The sequence below is a fragment of the Xyrauchen texanus genome, chromosome 44, assembly GCF_025860055.1.
Source record: "Xyrauchen texanus isolate HMW12.3.18 chromosome 44, RBS_HiC_50CHRs, whole genome shotgun sequence".
Taxonomy (NCBI): Eukaryota; Metazoa; Chordata; class Actinopteri; order Cypriniformes; family Catostomidae; genus Xyrauchen; species Xyrauchen texanus.
Window position 1 is genome coordinate 5476443 of NC_068319.1, and position 23206 is coordinate 5499648.

Genomic DNA, 23206 nt, shown 5'->3' on the forward strand with positions numbered 1-23206 from the left:
ATGTCCTACAGTTATATTTGTCAGTGAATCCCAATGATTTGAATAACTTAAATGTTATTCAAGCTTGTATTGCAGATATGCAAAACTGCATGCATGTAATTTTCTTCTGTGAAATACTGATAAAACAGAGGTTGTTGTAATCGGTCATGGTTTTAAAAAAAGAGTCAGCACTTAACCAGAAGGTCCAGAATATTCAGTAGGTGATGAGAAATTCGGGTGTCTATTTTGATACAAATTTAAATTTTGAATATTGTGTCAGGAAGTTTGTCCAGTCTTGTTTTTAGCAGTTAAGGAACATTTCCAAGGTGAGACATGTTTTGAGTTTTAGGGATTCAAGCTTATTCATGCTTTTATTTAGTCTCACCTAGATTATTGTAATGCCCTGTTTTCAACTTTAAATCAACGCACATTAGCACAGCTACAATCAGTACAAAATGATGCGGCTAGACTTTTGACACAAACCAGGACTGTTAATCACATTACTCCAGTTTTAGCTTCTTTGCATAGGTAACCTGTAACGAACCCTGCCCCTTCGGTTCACCCCGAGCCCGCTAACGTGCATGCTCGTTCTTTCACGCTCGTTCTCATGCCTCGAGATCTCCAGCTCGCACGCAATCTCTCCAGCTCGCACGCAATCTCTCCCCCCGGGCTCATATACCCGCTCCCAATCGCCAGAGTATTGAATACACCTGCACTCGCCTCAATCACCCCTTCATTCGTTTCACCTGCACCGCTCGTTTGTTCCCCTATTTATATCACAGCACATTCGTTTCACACCCGTTGGTTATTGTCTAGTTACCCCTTCACTTTGCCAACACTAATGTTCCCCTAGCTCCCCCGTGTTTATTCTATTCGTAGATATTCACTGCTTTCGATATCGTATCCCCCGGCTTAGACCCCTTGCTTTCCGTGACCACTCTAAAGTTTTGCCCTTTTGTCTTATGCTGATTCCCCGGCTCTCGACTTCGCATTCCTCGACCTTTCTCCCCTCTGGATTTTCCCCACTGTACCTTCGCCTGCTTTTTACTTATTAAAACAGTATCTTGACTTACATTGTGACTGTCTCGTCATATGTGTGTGTGTTTGGGTTACATAACCAATTCATTTTAGTGTTGATTTTAAGATTTTATTAATTACATATCAAGCATTACATGGTTTAGCAGAATGTTTAAGAAGAACTTTTAAGACCTTGTGAAACAGTTAGACCTCTTAGATCTTGTTGTCATGTTCTTTGGCTGTTCAAGATGCAGATACAAAACTTAAGGTGATAAAGCTTTTGCAGTAAAGGTTTTGCATTAAATTTCAACGATTATAGAACAGCTTGCCCTGGGATATTAGATCTGAATCTGAAACTTGCATTCATTACTTTCTGAATTTTTGTTTTTAACCTTGTGTTTTACTGATTGTATTTTGATCTTATGTTTTGTGAAGCACTTAGAGCTAAATTGCTAAAAGGTGCTATAAAATAAAAGTTATACAAATTACAAGAAAATACAATAATTAAACATGCTTTTAAACATGTGTTCTAAAGTTGATTATTTCTTACATAATATATAAGCATTGTGTAGATAAGCATTTTGCTTATTTGTTGTTTTTATTGATATATATACATCGAAATCTGATATTCATAACAATTGCAGGAATTATTTACTGTGACAAAACAGCTAAAGCGAAAACAAGTTTAGGTTCCTAGGATGTTCCTAATACATTGTCTTGCTTTTAAATGTTATGGAGAATCATTGAGTAAATCAGAAAGGAGAGCTTGACATAAAGTACATTGCCATTATTACAGTGTTATTGCAGCATTCATTTTGGAATATTGTGTCTGTACATCTCAGATAGTGCCGGTACAAAGAGTGCCTTTGTGATTCTGTGGAATTCAGTCTGGGATCTTTCCATTGCATAATGATGCCATTCAAAAACTATTTGCCAAAACAAACACAACATATGAAGAAACAAGCCCAAATTAAAATATACCACTTTATATGTCATTTTAAATTAACTCCAAGGAATCATGAAAAATGTAATGATGGGGATCAGTTGTTAGCCAGGGAGTGTATATTTGTATATATACACACTTCTATTATTGTATTATATGCAAGGCATTATAAACACATACATTATTTATTATGTTATACATTTTACATATAATATATATTATTTATTATCATTATTCTTATCTTTATTCCTATCCTTATTTTTCTTCTATTAGTAAATTATACAAATGCACAGTTAAAATGAGCTACAGGAAAATAATTTCACCCCACATGTATGTGTATGTGACAAATAAAATACTTTGACTTTGAAAATAACTCATTAGTATCTCTTTCTACTACGCTAGCTTTAAAAATATCTAAAAAGAAAATGCTGTTAGCAACAGAGTAACTTGTTAGCAAACCCACAGACTGTATTTCTTGTGGAACTCAGCCAAAGTCAGAGAGTGTGTTAGCAAGGATTAGCTTTACCTGACCTTTGACCTGTGCATAATTCTTGTCCATATGTAGCCTATAGCATAGAGCACAGGCTCTGAGGGGAAAGTGCAATTGTCAGTGATTTCCATTGAAAGTTAAATGCTTACAGGCATTGCAGGGAGAGCGTTCTGGGCTATGCGATGACCCTGCGGCTTTGGCACAGGCAAACTCTGATGACGGGGTGCTTCTATTGTACGCCAAGCCCCTCTATACTTGCCTTGCCAGGGTATAAAAGGTAAAGCACTGGTCAGAGGGGGCCAGCACGAGCCAGCCACCCAAGCAAGGCACAGCTGTCCTCAAGCAGGTAAGAGCCAAGCAAACACAAATGCATCCAAAAGGGATACAGCAAAAGTGTTCCCAAATTGATATACAGTTGGAAGTCCCTTTGGTCTTCAAGGCAATCACAACATATGGATGCAGTAGGGAATCACCCTGGATTCACTTATTTTTCATGCTGTTTTTGTATTTGGAGAATGGAAGCAACCATTTAAAATATTAAGCCCAAAGTCCTTCCATCCCTCACTCCAACACCATTCAAATCTGTCAGTTCTTCAAACAGATTGCCCCACTCCCACCACACTGGCCTTGGATAGATATTTTGTGTATATCCACAAATTTCAAGCCTCATGAACTTTCCAACCCTTTGCATTCTCTCCCACAGACATTCTTGAACTCCTTCACCATGTCTCAAACTGCCAAGTCCGCCTCCAACCAGGGCACAGATGCCAAGGACAAGGGAGCTCCTGCCCCTGCTGCCACCAGCAAGACTTCCAAGACCGCCGACCCCGGAATGATGGGCAACTACAGAGTAAGTAGCCATGTTTTTATATAACTGGTTTTGAGGAACTATAATTTGACAGCAAAACTACTTACAGACAGTAAAGTACTGTTGTGGTTAGCTTGGAACATTGAGAAGACAATTAGAGACTATTTCTGAAGAGGAACATCCTAACTTACTACTTACACAACAATGCAATGTCCAGCTAAATCAGTGTTACTCATTCCAACCATGGATAGCCACTTTCCAGAGTTTAGTTACTGTCATTTTAAAGTAAACACAAAGAACTTGATCATTTGGTCCAGGTGTGTTTAACTAGAGCTGAAACTAAATTCTACAAGAAAGTGGCTGTCCAAGAGAAGGAACTGAGCTAAATTGCTAAATTACCTTGTGGTATTCTGATTGAAAGCCATACCCGAGCACAATTTCAAGAGTCTTCTACTTCCAAACTCTTGCAGATCTTCCTGTTCGACCAGGAGAACTTCCAGGGCAGGATGATGGAGGTCCAGAACGAGTGCATGAATGTTTGTGAACGTGGAATGGACAGAGTCCGCAGTATCATGGTTGAGTGCGGCCCGTAAGTCATTGTCAAATGGATTTTATCTAATGTGGATGGGAAAAACTTAGAGGCTATATCTAAATGTTGTACAGTCCTTGATGCATCAAGGACACCAATGGCAACATCTTTTTTTCTGACTTGTTGGTACCATCCTTTTTCTCCAAACTCATGCTGTTATCCCTCCATTCCTTTCTTTTTTCCCCTTCCACGTGTTGCTATCCACTGTCAACCTCTGTCTGGTACACATATCTCCCTGCTGTCCATGTCTTTAGCTTTGTTGCCTTCGAGCAGACTAACTTCCGTGGTGAGATGTTCATCCTGGAGAAGGGAGAGTATCCTCGCTGGGACACCTGGTCAAACAGCTATCGCAGTGATTGCCTCATGTCCCTCAGACCCATCCGCATGGTATGACCGTTTAGGGGCATTGCAAATGTTGAATTCAAATGCAAGACCTCAGCTAGCCATACCATTGACATTTGTCTTGATACTTCCAGGATCCCATGGAGCACAAGATCTGCCTGTATGAGCTGTCTGACTTCAAGGGCAACAAGATGGAGATCCAGGAGGATGATGTGCCAACCCTGTGGGCGCACGGCTTCTGTGACAGAGTGGGCAGCGTGAGGGTTCCCGGCGGAGCGTAAGTACCAAATCAAACCTTAAATACTGAACAACACAAGGCCATTTATTTTGGGCAATACTATGCTTCATTGACCACCTGTTGAAAAGACTTGCACTGCTAGTCACCAGCATTTGTTTTGGATGCTAGTCCAGGCTTCTTAACTAGCTTAACCAGCAAGACTTCCTTACACCATTATGAATTTCAATATTGGTTCATGCAGGTTTATGCTGGTTTGGTGCTTGTCTTTGCCATGTTGTCCACCAACAGAAAAGGCTGGTCAACCAGCATGGCCTGGCTGGTGATGCTGGTTGACCAGTTGGTGGAGCAGTATCTATTAGCATGATCATTCACATAAAGTTCTACAGAAAGAGATTTGCAAATATACAGACCAATTTGGGCTAAATAATGTGTAATGCAACAGCTAGCCAAACAACGATCCTACTCTATCATTTACAAATTCTAACTTAATTCTGTTCTTTCTTTTGAAGCTGGGTGGGATACCAGTACCCTGGCTACAGAGGCTACCAGTATCTGTTTGAGTGTGGCGACTACAGACACTACAATGAGTTTTGCGCCTTCCAGCCTCAGATTCAGTCCATGCGCCGTGTAAGGGACATGCAGTTCCACCAGCGCGGCTGCTTCAATCTGACCACCACTAAACAGTGAACTAACCTCACTGCGGCCTTGTAGCATAGCAACCAGCCTTCTAATACCACTTTTTAACCCCCTTTCCTTCCTCCCTTTCACTGACTTACCCCTCAGAATAGATTCATTTAAATTGTCCCAGACATCTAACTGACTTTTTATGATGCCAATAATAAACATGTTTTGGAAAAACAAAAGCTGATTTCTTTTTACTCTTTCCTCCTTTTTAAAAATCTATTCTTCATTTAAAAAAAACAAACAAAACAAAAAATGATTATATATATATATATATATATATAATACATAAATAAATACTTGTAACTTTTTTATATACTTCAATCAATAATATTAAAGAAATATATTTTATTATACAAATGTTTGAAACAAAAAAGTCAATATTGAAACAATGTATGCTTTCAATTCATTTTCGTGTAATTCCTCATACTAAAAAAAAGAAATAAAATTAATTTAACCTTTTAGTCAACATTAATCACTATCAGAAACATATTTTTATTACACAAAATAAAATTGACTATATATTTATTCCCCCAGGAAAAGTTCATGCTTTAAATTTGCACACAAATAGAAATAATAGTCACAATAATTAGTAAATATATACAATTAATTTATTTAATATTTCTTCCAGGGAAATAGTTTATGCTTTAAATTTTCATAATGTAGACATAAGAGACCACATAACATTTTACAATATATATGTTTAATGTTATATAAATGTATATTTTAGAATTTATACAAAGACAATAATGTGAAAATTTCTATTCCTTTTAATAATTGTATATTTTATACGTGTTTTACCTTTACTCTTTTTTTTATTTTATTACTTTTCACCGAAACAAAACAATAGACCGCCATCATGACGTTATGATCACGTGGTACGAGCATTCGCTTTCCACTTCCTGATGTTTGCTGTTGTGCAAGAGGAAACATTAGAGCCAAGATGGCGGCGCTTTTCAAAGCACAAAGAGGTCAGTGTCTTCAGTGATTATTACTGTATGTTTACATCAGTGTCACTCACAACTCATCATGAGCAAGTGTTTGTATAGTAATATATCGTAGGGATGCATTTACGGCAACATTATCGGAGACGCCAATGCAATGAGAGAACATAAAATGGTCATGCATCCACATAATACTATATACATTTTGATTGTGCTAAAATAAGCTGTGTCATATAGTAATAATACAATGCATAAAATAAAGGCTTATTCGTCCCCTTCAACATTGCATTTGAAATGCGTTCTCTATAATACTTTAACATGAATGCATGAAATTGCATGTTTCGTTTTAGTTTCCTACCTGTTTTGCTGTGTTTGAGGGCTTATTATCATAAATTGTTTTGTCCTTCATCTGACAGCTATCTTTTTATTTAAAACATAGGCGTCACTCTGGTTTGCTTGCAGTTGTATTATATAAACTCTCTGTGCACTTTAATTATATGTAACTAATTACACGTACACATACTCATTCTTTAATTTAAAGTAGGTTTGTTTCATTATATATATATATATATATATATATATATATATATATATATATATTATTTTTTTTTTTTTTTTCACACCGGTCGGTATAATATGGGGCACTCACCGTGACCTTTCACCTACTTTGACTCTGCAGGCTGTGCGCATGCGTATAGTGCTCAGAGGCGTAATAACACATTTCACTTATAAAAAAAGTAACAAACCGTACCACGTGGACATGGCACAATGGTATTGTTTAAAGACCATGTAGTGTGGTACACGAATATGGTAAACATATGTAACGTCTGATGCATCACTGTACCTTGTTATAACCGATGTGATGCATAGGAGTGAAAAGGTCAAGCTTCATCTGTTTGCAGGTGCCACTTGGTTTGATATCATAGGATATACATTCATACATTGAATGTATATCATATAATCATGTATATCATATACCCCCCCCTTATCTTTATTTCTTAATTTATCAGCTCTGGTCATGGCTGCTGGTCATGGAGCTCGTTGTTTGACCCAGCTTGCGGAGTTACCAGAATTGCATCAAATGATGAGACAGACATGTAGAGACTACGCTCAAAAGGAACTTGCGCCAATCGCTGCCCAGCTGGATAAAGATCACACGTTCCCAGCCAAGCAGGTAAAAGACACATCAGTCGTGGTGTTAAAATAATTTGATTGGGCATGTGAGGTTTATTGTAGTACTCGTGAGTTTTTAAGGTTTATTTTTGTTCAGGTACGAGAGCTCGGTATGATGGGGGTCATGGCTGTAGAGGTCCCAGAGAGTCTGGGTGGAGCTGGGATGGATTATCTCGCATACAGTCTTGCCGTGGAAGAGCTCAGCAGAGGATGTGCCTCCACTGGTGTCATCGTCAGTGTGAATAATGTGAGTTGCTTTTTCTTCTGTAAATGAAAAACTTGATTAATTTAAATCATGATGACCCTGTGCAACCTTTCATTAAGGTTGTGATTAAACAAACTGAGCAGTCACAAACTGGAAAGATGCAAGAGGGAAAAAGACAGGCCTTGTCTGGTTCATATAAAACCCCAAAAGTAATGATTTGCACAAATGTATGAAGCCTATTTTGAGGACATTACGATTTTTGCATTGTGATACTATTTTCATGACAATTAATCAAATTTTCCACTGAAAATCTTGTAAATATTGTAACTGTAAAAAAGGTCATGCTTATTACTTGGAAACAGTTTTTTTCTTAAAGGGATAGTTCACCCAAAAATTATATTTCTCTCATCATTTACTCACCCTCATGCTATCCCAGATGTGTATGAGTTTCTTTCATCTGCTGAACACAAACAAAGATTTTTAGAAGAATATTTCAGCTCTGTAGGTTCATACAATCCAAGTGCGTGGTGGCCAAAACGTTGAAGCTTCAAAAAGCACATAAAGGCAGCAGAAAAGTAGTCCATACTCCAGTGGTTTAATCCATGTCTTCTGAAGCGATCCAATCGGTTTTGGGTGAGAACAGAAAAAAATGTAACTCCTTTTTTACTTTTTGACATTGCAGTCTCTAGGCACAATCATGAATTCAAGCACGATTACACTTCCTAGTGCTTGACGCATTCACAGACCACTTGATGTGCTTGAAATCATGATCACAATGGAGATTGCAGATGTCAGTTACATTTAAGAGTTACCTTTTGGTCTGTTCTCACCCGAAACCGTTGAGATCACTTCAGAGCACATGGTTTAAACCACTGAAGTTTTATGGATGACTTTTATGCTGCCATTATGTGATTTGTGGAGCTTCAAAGTTCACTTGCATTGTGAGGACCTACAGAGCTGAAATATTCTTCTAAAAATCTTTGCTTGTGTTTAGCAGAAGAAAGAAAGTCATACACATCTGGGATGGCATGAGGGTGAGTAAATGATGAGAGAATTACATTTTTGGGTGAATTAATCCTAGTCAGCAGAAATGAAAGGTAGTACACAAATACTATCGTGATGTAGAAATGATAAGAAATTATTTTTTGAAATAGTTCCCTCGTAATTATTTTGGGTTCCCTCGCAATTGCTTTATCAATCCCTTATGAAAATTGCCCATGGTTTTACTAAAGTAACCATATTTTAACCATAAGATTCATTGTGAAATCATAGTAATAATACAGGAAAACTTTAACTTCAATAAACCAGCAGTAACCATTTCTTTTATTTTTTGTAGAAAGAACCATAATTTAGAAAATAAAAATGGTACACATACCACAAATTAGCCATGTTGTTACTAGAGTAAAACTAACAATGTTTTTTTTAAGAATGATTATGATTTTTATTACCATAGTATTGTTTTTTCTCTCTTTCTATACTCTGGGGACAGCACAAGACCCATCTTCTTGTTGGTAGCTCGTGAAAGGAACAGTGGTATGCTCCTTCCCTCCATAGTGCTAGGGTCTTCTCCTTGGGCAAGAGAGAACAAACCTTGAGCCCCCCTAACAAGGGTTACTATTTTCTTAATTATACGTTTTGCACATGCCTTATCCATCTAGATGTGCTAATACCATCCTTCATCTCTCTCTGTAAGGATCCAGAGTAAAATAGATCCTCGTTATCCCAATGCTGTATGGAAGCGAGTGATAAAGACTTTTTTGCCATAAGTTGCGAACCGTGTCAGTGGAGGAAGAGATCCTTGTGACTGAGCGATATGGTTTGCTGTGGCTGCTACTGTTTCAACACTGTACTTTGGCTCATACTTCACCTAGATGGGAGGTTGGAATGACTTACTCCAATCAGTCGGCTGGTCAAGACATGCTCTAAGAGTTTTGTTATAGCTCAACAACTGCTAACTTTCCAGAAACCCTAGTAAGTGTTGGCTAAGTGTCAATCGAGTGGTTAGAGCAGTTTACAATCTGCTCTACCTGCTCAAGTATATCATTTTTATAGCCCTGATGCAAAATCTGTTGGAATTCTGCAATGCTGTGCATCCCTGTTTTTTGGGCTCCAAGATGGGTGGGGAATAAGGACGATGAAACCGAAAACCTAAAATATGCCTACAAAACACACTTCCAAAAAGTGGTTTCTAGACATGGATACAGACTGCATTTCAGAGAGTAAATGTATACTTATGCCAAATAGTGAAGAGTGGACAAGGTATATAATCCTCAAAGCAGCATCACCAGATTTGCCTATCACTAAACTTTCTCCATTTGCTATACACAAGGGTATCACAGGAATAGCAGGAACAGTGAAAAAGTTACGATCTGGACAAATTCTAGTGGAATGCTGTAGAAAGGCAAATGCAGAGAATTCTCTACTCGCCACACAACTCACTGGAGTTCAAATAAAGACATCACCTCATCCTACGTTAAACTACAGCAAAGGAGTGATCTGCACTAAAGAACTGAAGCTGAAGATTAAATAACCTGTGAGCTCAAACCCCAAGGAGTAGTAAATGTGAAAAGGATAATAATCAAAAGAGATGATCGAGTTATCAAAACTGGTACATACATCCTCACTTTTAATAAGCCTCTTCCCCAGAAAGAATCCAAATAGGATATCTGAGTGTCACAGGGGATTTATTCGTGCCCAACCAAGTGCGATGATTTAAATGTCAAAAACATGTACATGAGTCAAATAGTTGCACAAATAAAAGCATCTGTTGCAAGTATGGTGAAGAACACCACAACATGGAGAGTTGCCAAAAACTACCCAAATGCTGTAATTGTACAGGAGACCATTCGGCTGCATAAAAGAATGTCCTATGTGGATCAAGGAGAAGGAAATACAGAGAATCAGAGACCCAAAGAAGATCAGTTACCCCGAGGCAAGGAAAACGGTAGACGCTGTCCCTCCTTTTACACAGTTAAACATATGCCTCTCTTGTCAAGAAATCTGTGAAGACCACGGAATGCCAGACAGACTTCACCCGGATGCACAAAGAAAACCCTAATTTGTTAACAGCAATACATCTCTCCCAGGGACCAAGAATACAGGAACCCAAAGTGAAATCAATCTTTGCAGAAACTTCTGAAAAGAACTCCTCCATTGAAAATGGCCTTAATGCCTTCCCAGTTTTCCTAGCAGAGGACGAAAAGAAAGGAATAAATTTTTCATCTAATAATAAGGAAACCTATAATCAACTGTTCATTATGGAAGAAGTGACACAAGATATAAACAGAGCACATGATACAGCAGTTGGACCAGATGATATTCAGTTTTTAAAGAATTTGCCTCACATTATCCTTTCTCTACTGTTAAAACTTTTTAACTCTATTTGAATATCAGGGAATATTCCACTTTCTTGGAAAGAAGCGATAATCATTCCCATCCAAAAGCAGGAAAAGATCATAATGACCTTAACAACTACCGCCATACAACTTAACATACTTGCTTATGCAAACCATGGAGAGAATGGTTAATGAATGTCTAGTATGGATCCTGGAATCGCAACATCTCATAAGTAAAGTTCAGTGTGACTTCCGAAAAGGAAGAAGCACTGTAGATCACCTCATCAGTCTTGAAAACTACGTACAAGATGCTTTCATCAGAAAAGAACATGCAGTGGCTGTCTTTTTTGACTTGGAGAAAGCTTATGACACCACTTGGAAGTTTGGGATTTTAAAGGATTTATTTCAACTTGGCTTTAGAGGACACTTACCCATTTGTTTTGCTTATTTTCTATCAAACAGACATTCAGAAAGTCAGAGTAGGTAATATCCTATCTGACCCACATAAACAAGAGCTAGGAATACCACAAGGAAGCATTTTATCAGTTACCCTTTTATAGTATCAAAATCAACGGCATCGCAAATCCATCTGGTCTGATATCCATTGCAGTCTTTATGTTGATGACATTGGTATTTGCTACAGAGGCAAATATATGAATAACATTGAACAGAAAATCCAGCTGACAATTAACAGAGTCCTGGTCAGTATCAAATGGTTTTAAGTTTTCAAAAGCTAAAACGGTTTGTATGCATTTTTGCTCTCTCCATCTTGACCCAGAGATATTCATGGATGGTGAACACATCAGAGTTGTTAAGGAAACCAAATTCCTTGGAATAGCTCTTTACAGTAAACTGAGTTTTATCACATAAAGATTTTAAAAGATAAATGTCTTAAAGCCATGAACATGGTTAGCAAAGGTTCTGGCTAAAACAAAACTGGGTGCAGAAAGTTCAGTTCTTTTATATCTCAGAACACTAATTCGATCACACCTGGATTATGGAAGTATAGTGTATGGATCAGCCAGGAAATCGTATATCCGACTCTTCAAGGCATACGTCTGGCATTAGGGGCCTATAGAACATCACCAACTCAAAGTTTGTATGTAGAACCAAATGAACTTTCTCTGGAAAACAGATGCCTCAAACTAGCCCTATAATACACAACAAAGCTGAAGACCAACAAAGAAAATCCAGTTTACCATCCTGTTTTCTCAACCTCTTCTTCAAGCCTATGAACAAAAACCTAGACATATCCAAGCTTTTGGACTACAGATCAAACCACATTTACAAAAAACAAAAATAATCTTAGACCTAACAAGAAACAAAAAATCTCAAACCCACCCAAATGACTTCCAACAACAACTCCTCTGCATTAGAGAAATATTTCCATCACATACCCCTATATATACTGATAGATCAAAATCTGAGGACCATGTATCATCTGAGTTTCCGATCCCCAATCACAGCTCAGTTTTAACAGCAGTGGAAAACGCGATCATCTTAGCACTGGACATTATAAAGACTATGCTACAGAGAAACTTTCTGATAATTACAGATTAAAAATCATGTCTTCAAGCAATGTCATCTCTAAAAAATTATCACCCAATGCTTGTATAGATTCTATGTATAGATTCTATGCAAACTGCTGGATCTGGAGGCCCAAAATGTGATATCTGCTTCTGCTGGGTACCTGGACACTGTGGAATCCCAGGAAATGAGGAAGAAGACACTGCTGCAAAAGAGGCATTATCAGCGGACCTCAAAAAGTGTCCAATACCTCCCACTAACCTAAAACCCATAATAAATTAGTATATTAACAACAAATGGCAAACTGAGTGGGATCAATGCACCATAAACAAACTCCATGAAATCAGCCCTATTGTTGGCAAAAGAAGCTTGTTTTCAAATTGCTGGGACCAGGTCATCTACACCCACTGTCGAATAGGTCACACAAGTTTTTAATATTAGGAGAAGATTCACCAACATGTACTTTCTGCCAGAATACATTATCATTGAAACATGTTTTATTAGACTGTACTGGTCTTAACCCTTTGAGAAACCTTTTTTTATTCAGTAAACACTCAGGAAGAAATTTTTAACAAAGTCAAACCTAACGCAATTTTTGAGTGTTTAGGAAAAAATTATTTTAAAAACCTTATATAGCGTTCCTTACACATTTCTCGCCATGGAAATATCCATAGAAGCTGGCATGGCGTTCAAAACAAACAAACAAACAAACAAACAAAGAAACACTCTTTTACTATGATTTTACCATAAATCTCATGGTTAAAATATGGTAACTGTTGTAGTAAAACCATGGTATAATTTGTGGTAACTATGGTTTTACTACAAATAAAAAAACCTTGGTTAATTTTTGTAAGGATGGATCAAGTTAATGCAAGAGAACACAAAATAATTGTGAGGGAACACAAAAATGTATTGGGAAGGAATGCAAAACTATTTCAGAAAATAAATTCTCTTCATCTTCTGAGCGTACTAAACTTTTGTGAAAAAAATTGTGAAACATTAAAACAGGTTTCCCAAACACTCCCCCATCTTCCATTGGCTGGACAAACATATAGTCCCATCCCAAACACCATTGGGTTATAATTGTCATGAAAATATGACCCACAAATTATTTTTTTTTTTAAGGAATTCACCCTCTTATTCAACAAGAAAATATGTAATTTTGAAAAATTATTTTTCAAATAACTGTTATTCTTCCAAAGGCTTTGCAGCACAAAGCATCAGCCTAACTTATTTGTTTACACTTTTAACACAGATGGCAATCTGCTTTTGAAATGTACTCTATTTTAGTCGCTGTATCTAGGTCCAGTTATGAAGTTCGGCACAGAGGAACAGAAAAAGCAATGGATTACACCCTTCACCACGGGGGAAAAAGTGGGATGTTTTGCTCTGAGTGAGCCAGGTAAAAACAACTGCATTTTCCACTGTTATACTTCATTACTCTGCCACACATTCCTAAAATGTTTCAGTTGTGGAATGATTAAGTTTATACATCTATAGATGCAAACAATTGGCACAAAGTCGTTTATTTTGTTGTGAAGGAAACGGCAGTGATGCGGGCGCGGCATCAACAATAGCGCAGCAGGAGGGAGATGAGTGGATTCTGAACGGAACCAAGGCCTGGATAACCAACTGCTGGGATGCTTCCGCCACGGTCGTTTTCGCTACAACAGACAAGAGCCTAAAACACAAGGTGCGATTTGAAAAACATTGATTTTAACATATAATTGTAATTAATGGTAGAATTGAGGAGAAAAATGCAAAGAGCTACAGTTATTTGATTTGAATTCTCCTATTCAAAGGGTCAATCAGAGCTTTAAAATTTGAAATATTTCAAATGTTTATTCTGATTTTGTTTGCTAATTCATCTGAAAACCAGGGAATTAGTGCATTCCTGGTGCCGATGCCTCATCCGGGTTTGTCTTTAGGGAAGAAAGAGGACAAACTGGGAATTCGGGCTTCATCCACTGCCAATATCATTTTGGAAGACTGCCGTATACCAGTCGGCAACATGCTGGGAAAACGGGGAATGGGCTTCAAAATTGCAATGGTATGATTTAAGCACATCAGGCTTTGTGCTAACATTTTCTGCTAAAAAATGTGACAATTGTACTGTCTGTCTGTCTATCTATATATCTATCTGCATTTGATCTACTATAATTGTTTAATTCGTGATGGCTTTGCACCAACAAATGTTTGTTGACAAAGAGTTTTTTGATTTAGTTAATGATGAGGAGACAATGGGAGTCACGTGCCACCATGCTTGGTTCAAACACGTGAACGGCGAGCTCTGCGCTCTTTGATGGTTTTAATACTTTTTGTGTTATAAACCGGTGAGATTCAATACACCCTGTTTCATAACTGTTCTATAAAGACAATATGTCAAAGAATTCAAAATCCTCTTGCTCTGGAGACATTAAAAGACACTTAGTGCTCAAGCTGAAGCCCCTAAGCAGCAGACCGCAAGCCAGAGACTCATTTTGGCCAGTGGGGTGAAAGAGATTCAGCGTCAACTGTTGGACATGACAGCAATGCTGACGAAGGTCGTTGCTGACTTGGAGGATCTTGCTGTAATACGTTGATCAATCACTGCCATGGAGACTAAATTCACTGAGTTGGTTACAAGAGTGGCGGATGTTGAGAAATGGATGGATTATCTGGAGTCATCGGAGAAGGAATTAGCTGCTAACCCGCTAGTGCCCAAGACGGACTTTGAGCGTGTCTGGGAAAAGTCAGAAGACCTTGAGAAACGTAACCGGCGAAACAACGTCCAAATTGTTGGAATTCCTGAGGACAAAGAAGGCCAAGATATGGTGACATTCCTAGACGATCTCTTCCTGAGTCTGCAATATATATATATATATATATATATATATACATACATTATATCACCAGATGAGATGTAATGAGTAAAATATTACTTTTCAAAATATATTTATATGACATGATGACATATTGACTACATTTAAAGAACATTTTCATTTAAAAGACAAAATTTATGAGTAAAATAAAAACTGAAAATGAACGCTGCTTTGCACACTTTTTAATAGCAAACTCTGGACAGTGGGCGGATTGGTATAGCAGCACAGGCTCTTGGTATTGCACAGGCGGCGCTGGACTGTGCTGCTGATTACGCCCATAAGAGAACAGCTTTTGGCGCTTCGATTGGGAAACTGCAGGCAATACAGGTACAGTAACATACAGGTCATAAACCATCTAATTCAGAAAAGAGTGTTTGTTTCATGCTTTAATTTATCACCTGGGGTTTTCATTTATGAAGCCGCAGAGGTTTGCTAATGTATACATGTCTCTTTTAGTTCAAATTAGCAGACATGGCTGTAGCTATAGAGAGTGCTCGGCTTCTCACCTGGAAAGCTGCAATGCTGCGGGATGCAAAGAAACCTTTTACTAAGGTTAGCAAACTCTTCTCAGTAAGAAATATTTTACTGCTCATGTTAAATGTACTTATGGTTTGGTGTTGGATCATGTATTATATATATCAAGCAAACAGAATATCTTAGATACTAAGAGGTGGGCTGTTTTGACATGGGCCAGTTACTTTAGCAAGCAACCACATGGTGACACTAAAACCCCTCCGAACATATTAGTAACGGCATAGTAATGCCTTGGGAACCATCCATAAACACCCTAGAACCATGCCAGCGACTTTTACATGGGCAAGCGTCATTCTCAATTTCTTCTGAGAATGTACAATTCCAGTTTATATTGTAAATGTTTTTCTTTGTTGTCCAGGAAGCTGCCATGGCAAAACTTGCTGCGTCTGAGGCTGCTACTTTTGTCTCTCACCAGGTAAACATACTTAAAAAAACAAGTTCTTTAGGATATGTAGTTTTACTTTTAAAGGAAGAAATGTTCAAAGATCAAAGGTTCACTAACACGATATTGCTTTCAACATGAAGGCCATCCAGGTGCTGGGCGGAATGGGTTACGTAACAGACATGCCTGCTGAGAGACACTATCGTGACGCCCGCATCACAGAAATCTATGAAGGCACCAGCGAGATCCAGAGACTAGTCATCGCTAACAACATTTTGAAAGAATATCAACAGTAGGAGCTGACAGTCATGTCCACTCACTTTCCAAAACTGCTGTTATGTCATTGTGCCTGGAATCTCTGATCTGACAGCCACAGACTACCGGATTATGAATGTATATTTTGAGGTCTGGCTGATTGCATTTTCTTATTTATACCACACGAGTGCAGTAGAGTGCCTGAAACCCTCAAGGGTGCCACTGAAAGAAATCACAAACTTATATCTTCCTAATTTAACTGGGAATGTAAATGCATATCTGATTGTTCATAAACAATGTGTATTTGATATGCATTTTTTAAATAAATGATAATGTAAAATTGTATTATTAAAAAGAAAATTGTTTTTAGTGTTGTAAATGTACAGTCAACCGGTCATTATTGCGAATGTTTTATGAGAGTAAATGTTTTCATAATGACCGGCTGACTTTTAGTTCTCCTGCTTATTATACGATGACCTGACAGATAAATAAATCAACATAAAATATTGACTTGAGTTGAAATTAAGTTATGTGGGAAGACAGATAAGAAAGAGTATTCAGAAACACTGAATTTCATCTCAGGTTTGCGTAGGAGTGAGGTTGGTGTTATTTCAGCGAAAATAATTGTCTGACTGCTAATTATCTTGCTTCTTTCGAGCGTATTTGCTAGAAAAATTAATAAATGGAAATTACATATTGATTTGAGAGCAAATTGTTTTATTAGCTTCCTTGTAGATATTACAAAGTGATACACGAAATAGAAAGGAGGACCATTTGTGTCTAGAAGGTAACCGCCCAACAGTGCTGGGTTGAATTGTAATCAGGTACTGTAATCAGTAATGTAATCTCATAATATTTTTGGGTAATCTAATCCAATTACTTCTGGATTACTTTCAACCTAATTCTTTTAAATTTTATGACACATACATTTGAGTAGGATAATCATTTTAACATAAAAGTTCAAAGAGGAAGAAAAAGGCCTCACAAAAAGAGCTCCTTATAACATTTTTAAAACATGCATTAAATATTACATGAATGAAATAATCCATCCATCGCCTGTTCCAAAGCTGAGGTGCAAGATATTATCATTTGAACAGCGAGAATATTTTAAAACAGCAGAGTTCGACCGTGTCACAAGGAGCAATTGTGTCAAGTTTCATGCAGTGGACAATAGAGCGATGGGCATTGTTCCGTATTGCAACACATTTTGCAGTTGAACTACCCTGCGGGCAGATCCCTTAGAGATGGCATCCACTAGATCCTTTGAAGCAATCAAGTTCTCATATCTAGTTCATTTTAAGTGCATAAAACAATGTAAACATTACATGAACAAACAGTAATGAACCTGAAATCAACAGCAATGTCAATGCTAGGTCAAAGCAAACAGATCAAAACTCTGACACTCTTGCTTTTAACCCTTATTACCTATTAACAGTCCATCACCTTTTCCTTATCTGAAGTGCACATCTCACTGTTGGAACATAAAAAGAGCACATGCTCAAAATGTTCATCTGTGAGACTGTTGCGCTTTGGGGTAAGAATATGATGATATTGATATGAAAATAATCAATAAATTATTAACAATTCACCTCTAGTGCTTTAATATGTGATCATGTAATCTACAAAAATTAACTAGTCTGATTACGAGTATTTTTAAATGTAATCTAATCAAACTACAAGTAGAAGATATTTTTAATCTGATTATGTAATACAGATTACATGTAATCCGTTACTACCCAGCACTGTCGCCTGATTACCTTAAATCTCACGAGAGGCACATGCCACGTTCAATGTATTTACTGCATTTATTTGGAGTCTTACAGAAACTCTACCCCTAAACCTATTAACACACAGCACAGATGTGTAAAAGATCTGTGCAACTCCACTCTTTTTAATATGCACTCCAGCAAAACACTTCTGTGAGAGGCAAGCTGATCTACGGCTATTCTTAAAGAGACAGTACCTATTTATCATGTTGTACTTATCTAAAAACTTGAAAATAGTACAGATGATGTATTTAAATAATACAATTAGTCACAAATAGACATATGCGATATAATATATGCAATTTCTAGACATATTTATTGATGGAATACATTCATGACCAAAATGCTTAAAAACATTTATAATAAAATAATATTTGTAAAATGTATAATTTTCGTAATGTACCAAGTTAGAAGGTCCCCTGTATAATTAACAGCATTATCTGAGAGATACATTTATTTAATATGTAAGTCAAATGGACACACCTGGAAAAAAGAAATCATTCGGAATCAAATTAAGAGCTTGTGTATAGGACCATTTTTTATCAATGCCAGCCCTATTTACTATTATTCTAAAATGTGGAAAATAGCAATAATATATATTGACTAGGCGACTTTTAAATGATAGTGTAGGCCTATATATAATTGCCAAGGAGAATGTTTCTCTTTAGCTCCAGTTAAGGGGTCTTTGGCTTGTTGTGACATCAGAGGAACCCCAGTAAATAGAACCTTTTTTTGGTTCCATAAAGAATACAAGCCTAGTACAGGAGTGAAGAACCCTAAACCTCAACATAAAGAACCATTCCAGCATAAAAGAGTTATTTAGATAGATTTGGTTCTAAACTGAGCTATTAATATCATAAAAGAACCCTAATTTTCTAATTGCACCATAATAAAAAATGCAAGTTTGATTTGTATATCAACAGTTGCAGTGCAGTTGTTAGTTGTTGCATCTGCTGTTTAGGTCTCTTCTTCCTGAGCTTGTGAGGAAATGAGCACTTGACCACATTTGGCTTCAATCCCACCTGCTGCCGAACTCTAATCTAATGGCCATATCAGTGGAGAAAGAGGCGCCCTCATTTTTTAAGCATGTGTGTTTGTGGAACTGCAGCAGTTTTTGCCATTTCAGTGTGTGAGAATTCTTCCTGCAGGACCCTAAAAGGTGCTGTGGGTGATTTTTTTCATGGAAAGGTATGCAAAAATCTTTCATACTCACTGAAAGATATGAATGAAATAAGTGTCACCAGTCTCTGTGACAGCAAAAGAAAATTAAACATAATGCGTTTGCGGACCGTGGTCTCTGACGCTTTCTGTCTGTCAAACATTTCAGAAAATTATTGAGGCGTAATACCATTTTTATGCCATTTTGTTCAATACAGTTGTCAGTTGAGGGCGCTATTTTGCTGCTGTTGTTTTTGACAACCGCATCTCACCCCCTTCGGCCTAACCCTAAGTACTCTGACACCCCCACCTCCAGGGACAGCCACCCTCACCACTGGACTCTCCCAGTCCGGGGCCCCTCACTCCCTTCGGCCTAACCCTAAGTACTCTGACACCCCCACCTCCAGGGACAGCCACCCTCACCACTGCACTCTCCCAGTCCGGGGCCCCTCACTCCCTTCGGCCTAACCCTAAGTACACTGACACCCCCACCTCCAGGGACAGCCACCCTCACCACTGTACTCTCCCAGTCCGGGGCCCCTCACTCCCTTCGGCCTCACACACTCTCACTCACACCCCCACCATTGTGTCCTTGAGCAAAGCACTTAACTCCAGGTTGTTCCGGGTGGATTGTCCCTGTAATAATTGCACTGTAAGTCACTTTGGATAAAAGCGTCTGCCAAATGCATAAATGTAAATGTAAATGTAAATGCATCTGCTCTGTTTCGAACTCAGTAAAGCTAATTTGGTATCTTTGATTTTAGAAAGAGGGGGCGTGGCAAATCCAATGGCTCAATTTGTGGAAATTCTAGAATGGCTAAAATCACTTACAGCACCTTTAATTAGGTCAAAGTTTCAGAACTCCTCAGACCAGAAATGAGGATGACAATACATTTTAAGGCTCTGGATTTTTGTCATTATCTCTTGAACACAGGCGTCCTGTTCTGCTTAAAATATGCACAAAGAACAAAAAGATGTTGTAGCTAAGATGTTTGTATAGGGCTACTTTGTTTCTTTGAATTTTTCATTTAAATGTACTACACTAAGCATATGCTGGAATGTTGCTTTATTATAAAAAGGGATTTCAAATACAAATGCACTCATAAAAACAAAATTGCACTGCTTGTACTTCTTTTATTATAAACGTGTACAATTCAGACACAAGAATATGAAGTTTGCATCATTCATGGGTTTATACATGACAAATGCATTAACAAACTGTAAAAAAACAACAACAACAACAACAACGTATCTTTTATTTAAATGTGATCAGATAAAATAATGTACACTCAATAGGTTTAGATTATCAAAACATGTACACGTTTTCTCATGAAAAAGTTGCAGTCTGGAATCTATAGGTAGAACATAGGCATTATTCTGCATTGTTTTGAAGCGTACAGACCGTGTCTAATTAGTGCACTCTCAGAAAGAACAAAAACATGAAACATTAACCCTCTCTTAGCCCCCAGACACAGTGATTAAAATCACATGCAAACAAGTGGGCTCTGACCCTATACTGTCATATATAGTCCTAAAGACACAAACATACCATATCTAATACATTATTACCAAGACATACAGTGAAAATAGCAAACTTGAATTCAAACAGTAATCAAGTGTACATTAACTGAATGCTTGCATGTAGTTTGTTACAGCACAATACAGTCTTGATGTTGGTGACCCGTTGCATGTAAATGGGCAGCTGACATGCCATTCTTCATCTAAAACTGTTTGTAAACAGAATTATCTGGTTCTTGTATAATTAGTATGCATGAAGTTGTTTTATGATTTCATATGAATTAAATAAATTCATTTGTCATACTGCAGGACTCTTTAAGTGACTTACAAAAAGGTGATTAAAAATGCAACAGCATCTAGAAATATACATTATCCACTAAACAATCATATACATTTAAAACTACAATCTTGATGATGAATCATCAAGTGCCAAGTTCAACTACCCAAACCCAAAACCACAAATAAATCAATTTATGCTCTGAACCACTAGTTCATTCTGTTGGTGATCACACATAGTTATTTTTACCATAGTCTCCATTTATTGTTGCGCTCTTTGTGGGAGCGTACTTGAGGGCATATGAGGATTTTTCATCTTGCGGACGAGAGAAACACAGAAACGCTCCTCCGACCAGAAGCATGGCAGATGCTGCCCATCCAATGTAGAGTGCAGCCCCAATTTCTCTCTTCTTTGCATAAGGAACTTGAGGGTCGTAGAAGTCTGAGATGATGTTGTTGGCTATCCAACACAAAGGCACCAACACAAACAAGCCGGACATTATGTATATGACCCCTCCGGCATTCACCACTTTGGCTTTGATGGACTCTTCGCTGATGCAGTTGGTGCATTGAGCGCCAGCGATGGTCACCATCAAACCCTGGACACCCATCACCGCTGAAATGACCGTCAGAGCCCGAGCAGTCTGCAGGTCTGTGGTCAGTGCCAGGACAGAGTCGTGGACCTTGCACTGCATCTGACCTGTGCTTTGGACCACGCAGGACATCCACAGGCCGTCCCAGATGTTCTGTGCCACAACAATGTTGCCCTCGATGAAGGCGGACACTTTCCACATGGGCAACCCACATGCCACCATCACCAAAAGGGTCCCAGTGACACTTAAGCCAAGACCGATTAACTCCACGCATGCAGAAATCATCTTTGAGACAAAACAAATTTAATTAAAAAATCTTATTGTAAAAAACTTTTAAAGTCAGGCAACTAGATCACGTAATTTGTTAAAACCACAGGCAGGAGTTTTAAGGAGAAAAATCTCATTGCTTGGCAGTCAGGTGGTGTTGCAGGATGAGGAGCAGTGGGAATGTTCTGCTGGAGTAAGAGGGGAGGATGCTGTTATAGACCATTTCAAGGACTGTTCGTTGGTGACGTCACGGACATCATTGTTCCATGAACATTTCCTGCTTGTCAGTGCCTAATTAGGACACTAAAGACAATAAACAATACAAAGAAGTGTCAAAACTGTTAAATTGTATGACGAACTTTTGATTGTATCATAATTTGTTAATCCATTGCCTCTGTATATTTAAATGATGTTCTATTTTGTATACTTATGTATTTTATTTATTTATTTGAGTTTTCTCTTATCTCCACTTCTTGTACTATATTGTCATCCAGTGTTAATTTACATAATTGCTCAAGTCTCACTGAATTATTCTTGTGTTATGTGTTCGCATAATTTTCCAATAAAAAAAAAATAAATTAAAAATTCCTGCTTGTCAAAACAGAGAATATTTAGCAGAGACGGGCCACTTCTATTAAAATTAATGGGAGAAATTGGAACTCCCAACAGCAGCCAACTGTCAACGGATCTGAGCGTAATCTGAGTTAAAGTTGTGACGGAACGACACACCACTCCCGTGGATCATCGTCGTACCATGACTTTTCCCTGTTTCCCTGCATAGTTAGATCAGATGCAATGCCGAGGATTGGAGCTTTTACTGCTTATTTAATATTTTATCGAAATCTGGATCAACCATTGTGGAGACTTCGGTCTTTCCCCATTCAAGTAGATAGGAGCTGCACATTCATGACGCTTGTTTACAAAAAAAAAGCTGCCCGACCTGCCCAAGAGCGTTCCAAAAACGGACGCCGAGTGAACTGACTTACCTTGAAATCACCTTTGTTGATCAGAGCACGGAGCGTCTCCCAACAGCCAATCAGAAGTGAGAGTTTTAATGAACAATTGGATTGGCGGTGTCTTTGCCTCGCTGGTATTCTTTGGCAAGAAAAGTTTCAATAAATGTACTTTATCTATGTGCAATCTAGTGTGTCATGTGTACAGTCATAATGCTTAGATTTGTAATTGTGAACATGCAGCTACTGGGAGATTGAGAGACGACTGATACCACCTTGGACACCAAAGACTCAAACAGTAGCAGCTGGTTTGTTCTATATCATCAGAATACCCTGTTTTATGGATCCAGCGACTCTAGAATGAAGGAGTTT

General features: G+C 38.0%; 3 protein-coding genes across 3 annotated transcripts; 2 read left to right on the forward strand and 1 right to left on the reverse strand.

Moving 5' to 3' along the window:
* The first annotated feature begins 2630 nt into the window (after positions 1-2630).
* LOC127636789 (beta-crystallin B1-like) lies at positions 2631-5263 on the forward strand. The gene is made up of 6 exons (XM_052117522.1): positions 2631-2775; positions 3133-3279; positions 3708-3826; positions 4081-4213; positions 4303-4445; positions 4916-5263. Exons 2-6 carry the CDS (start codon positions 3154-3156, stop codon positions 5091-5093), a joined length of 699 nt encoding a protein of 232 aa, XP_051973482.1. The 5' UTR covers positions 2631-2775; positions 3133-3153; the 3' UTR covers positions 5094-5263.
* Positions 5264-6017: 754 nt separating this feature from the next.
* Positions 6018-16813, forward strand: LOC127636846 (short-chain specific acyl-CoA dehydrogenase, mitochondrial-like). The gene is made up of 10 exons (XM_052117616.1): positions 6018-6058; positions 7042-7205; positions 7302-7451; positions 13562-13673; positions 13813-13964; positions 14151-14321; positions 15322-15459; positions 15589-15684; positions 16025-16081; positions 16192-16813. The coding sequence occupies exons 1-10, from the start codon at positions 6031-6033 to the stop codon at positions 16342-16344; spliced, it is 1221 nt and encodes a 406-aa protein (XP_051973576.1). The 5' UTR covers positions 6018-6030; the 3' UTR covers positions 16345-16813.
* A 3512-nt stretch (positions 16814-20325) lies between these two features.
* LOC127636607 (claudin-4-like) lies at positions 20326-22061 on the reverse strand. Its single transcript, XM_052117249.1, has one exon. It carries the CDS (start codon positions 21897-21899, stop codon positions 21252-21254), a length of 648 nt encoding a protein of 215 aa, XP_051973209.1. The 5' UTR covers positions 21900-22061; the 3' UTR covers positions 20326-21251.
* Between the last annotated feature and the right edge of the window lie 1145 nt (positions 22062-23206).

Coding starts and splice junctions, on each gene's coding strand:
- LOC127636789 (XM_052117522.1), top strand. CDS start 3,154: ATGTCTCAAACTGCCAAGTCCGCCTCCAACCAGGGCACAGATGCCAAG. Junction 3,827..4,080: donor ATCATGGTTGAGTGCGGCCC/GTAAGTCATTGT, acceptor CCATGTCTTTAG/CTTTGTTGCCTTCGAGCAGA. Junction 4,214..4,302: donor CCCTCAGACCCATCCGCATG/GTATGACCGTTT, acceptor TGATACTTCCAG/GATCCCATGGAGCACAAGAT.
- LOC127636846 (XM_052117616.1), top strand. CDS start 6,031: ATGGCGGCGCTTTTCAAAGCACAAAGAG. Junction 7,206..7,301: donor ACACGTTCCCAGCCAAGCAG/GTAAAAGACACA, acceptor ATTTTTGTTCAG/GTACGAGAGCTCGGTATGAT. Junction 14,322..15,321: donor TGGGCTTCAAAATTGCAATG/GTATGATTTAAG, acceptor ACTTTTTAATAG/CAAACTCTGGACAGTGGGCG.
- LOC127636607 (XM_052117249.1), bottom strand. CDS start 21,899: ATGATTTCTGCATGCGTGGAGTTAATCGGTCTTGGCTTAAGTGTCACT.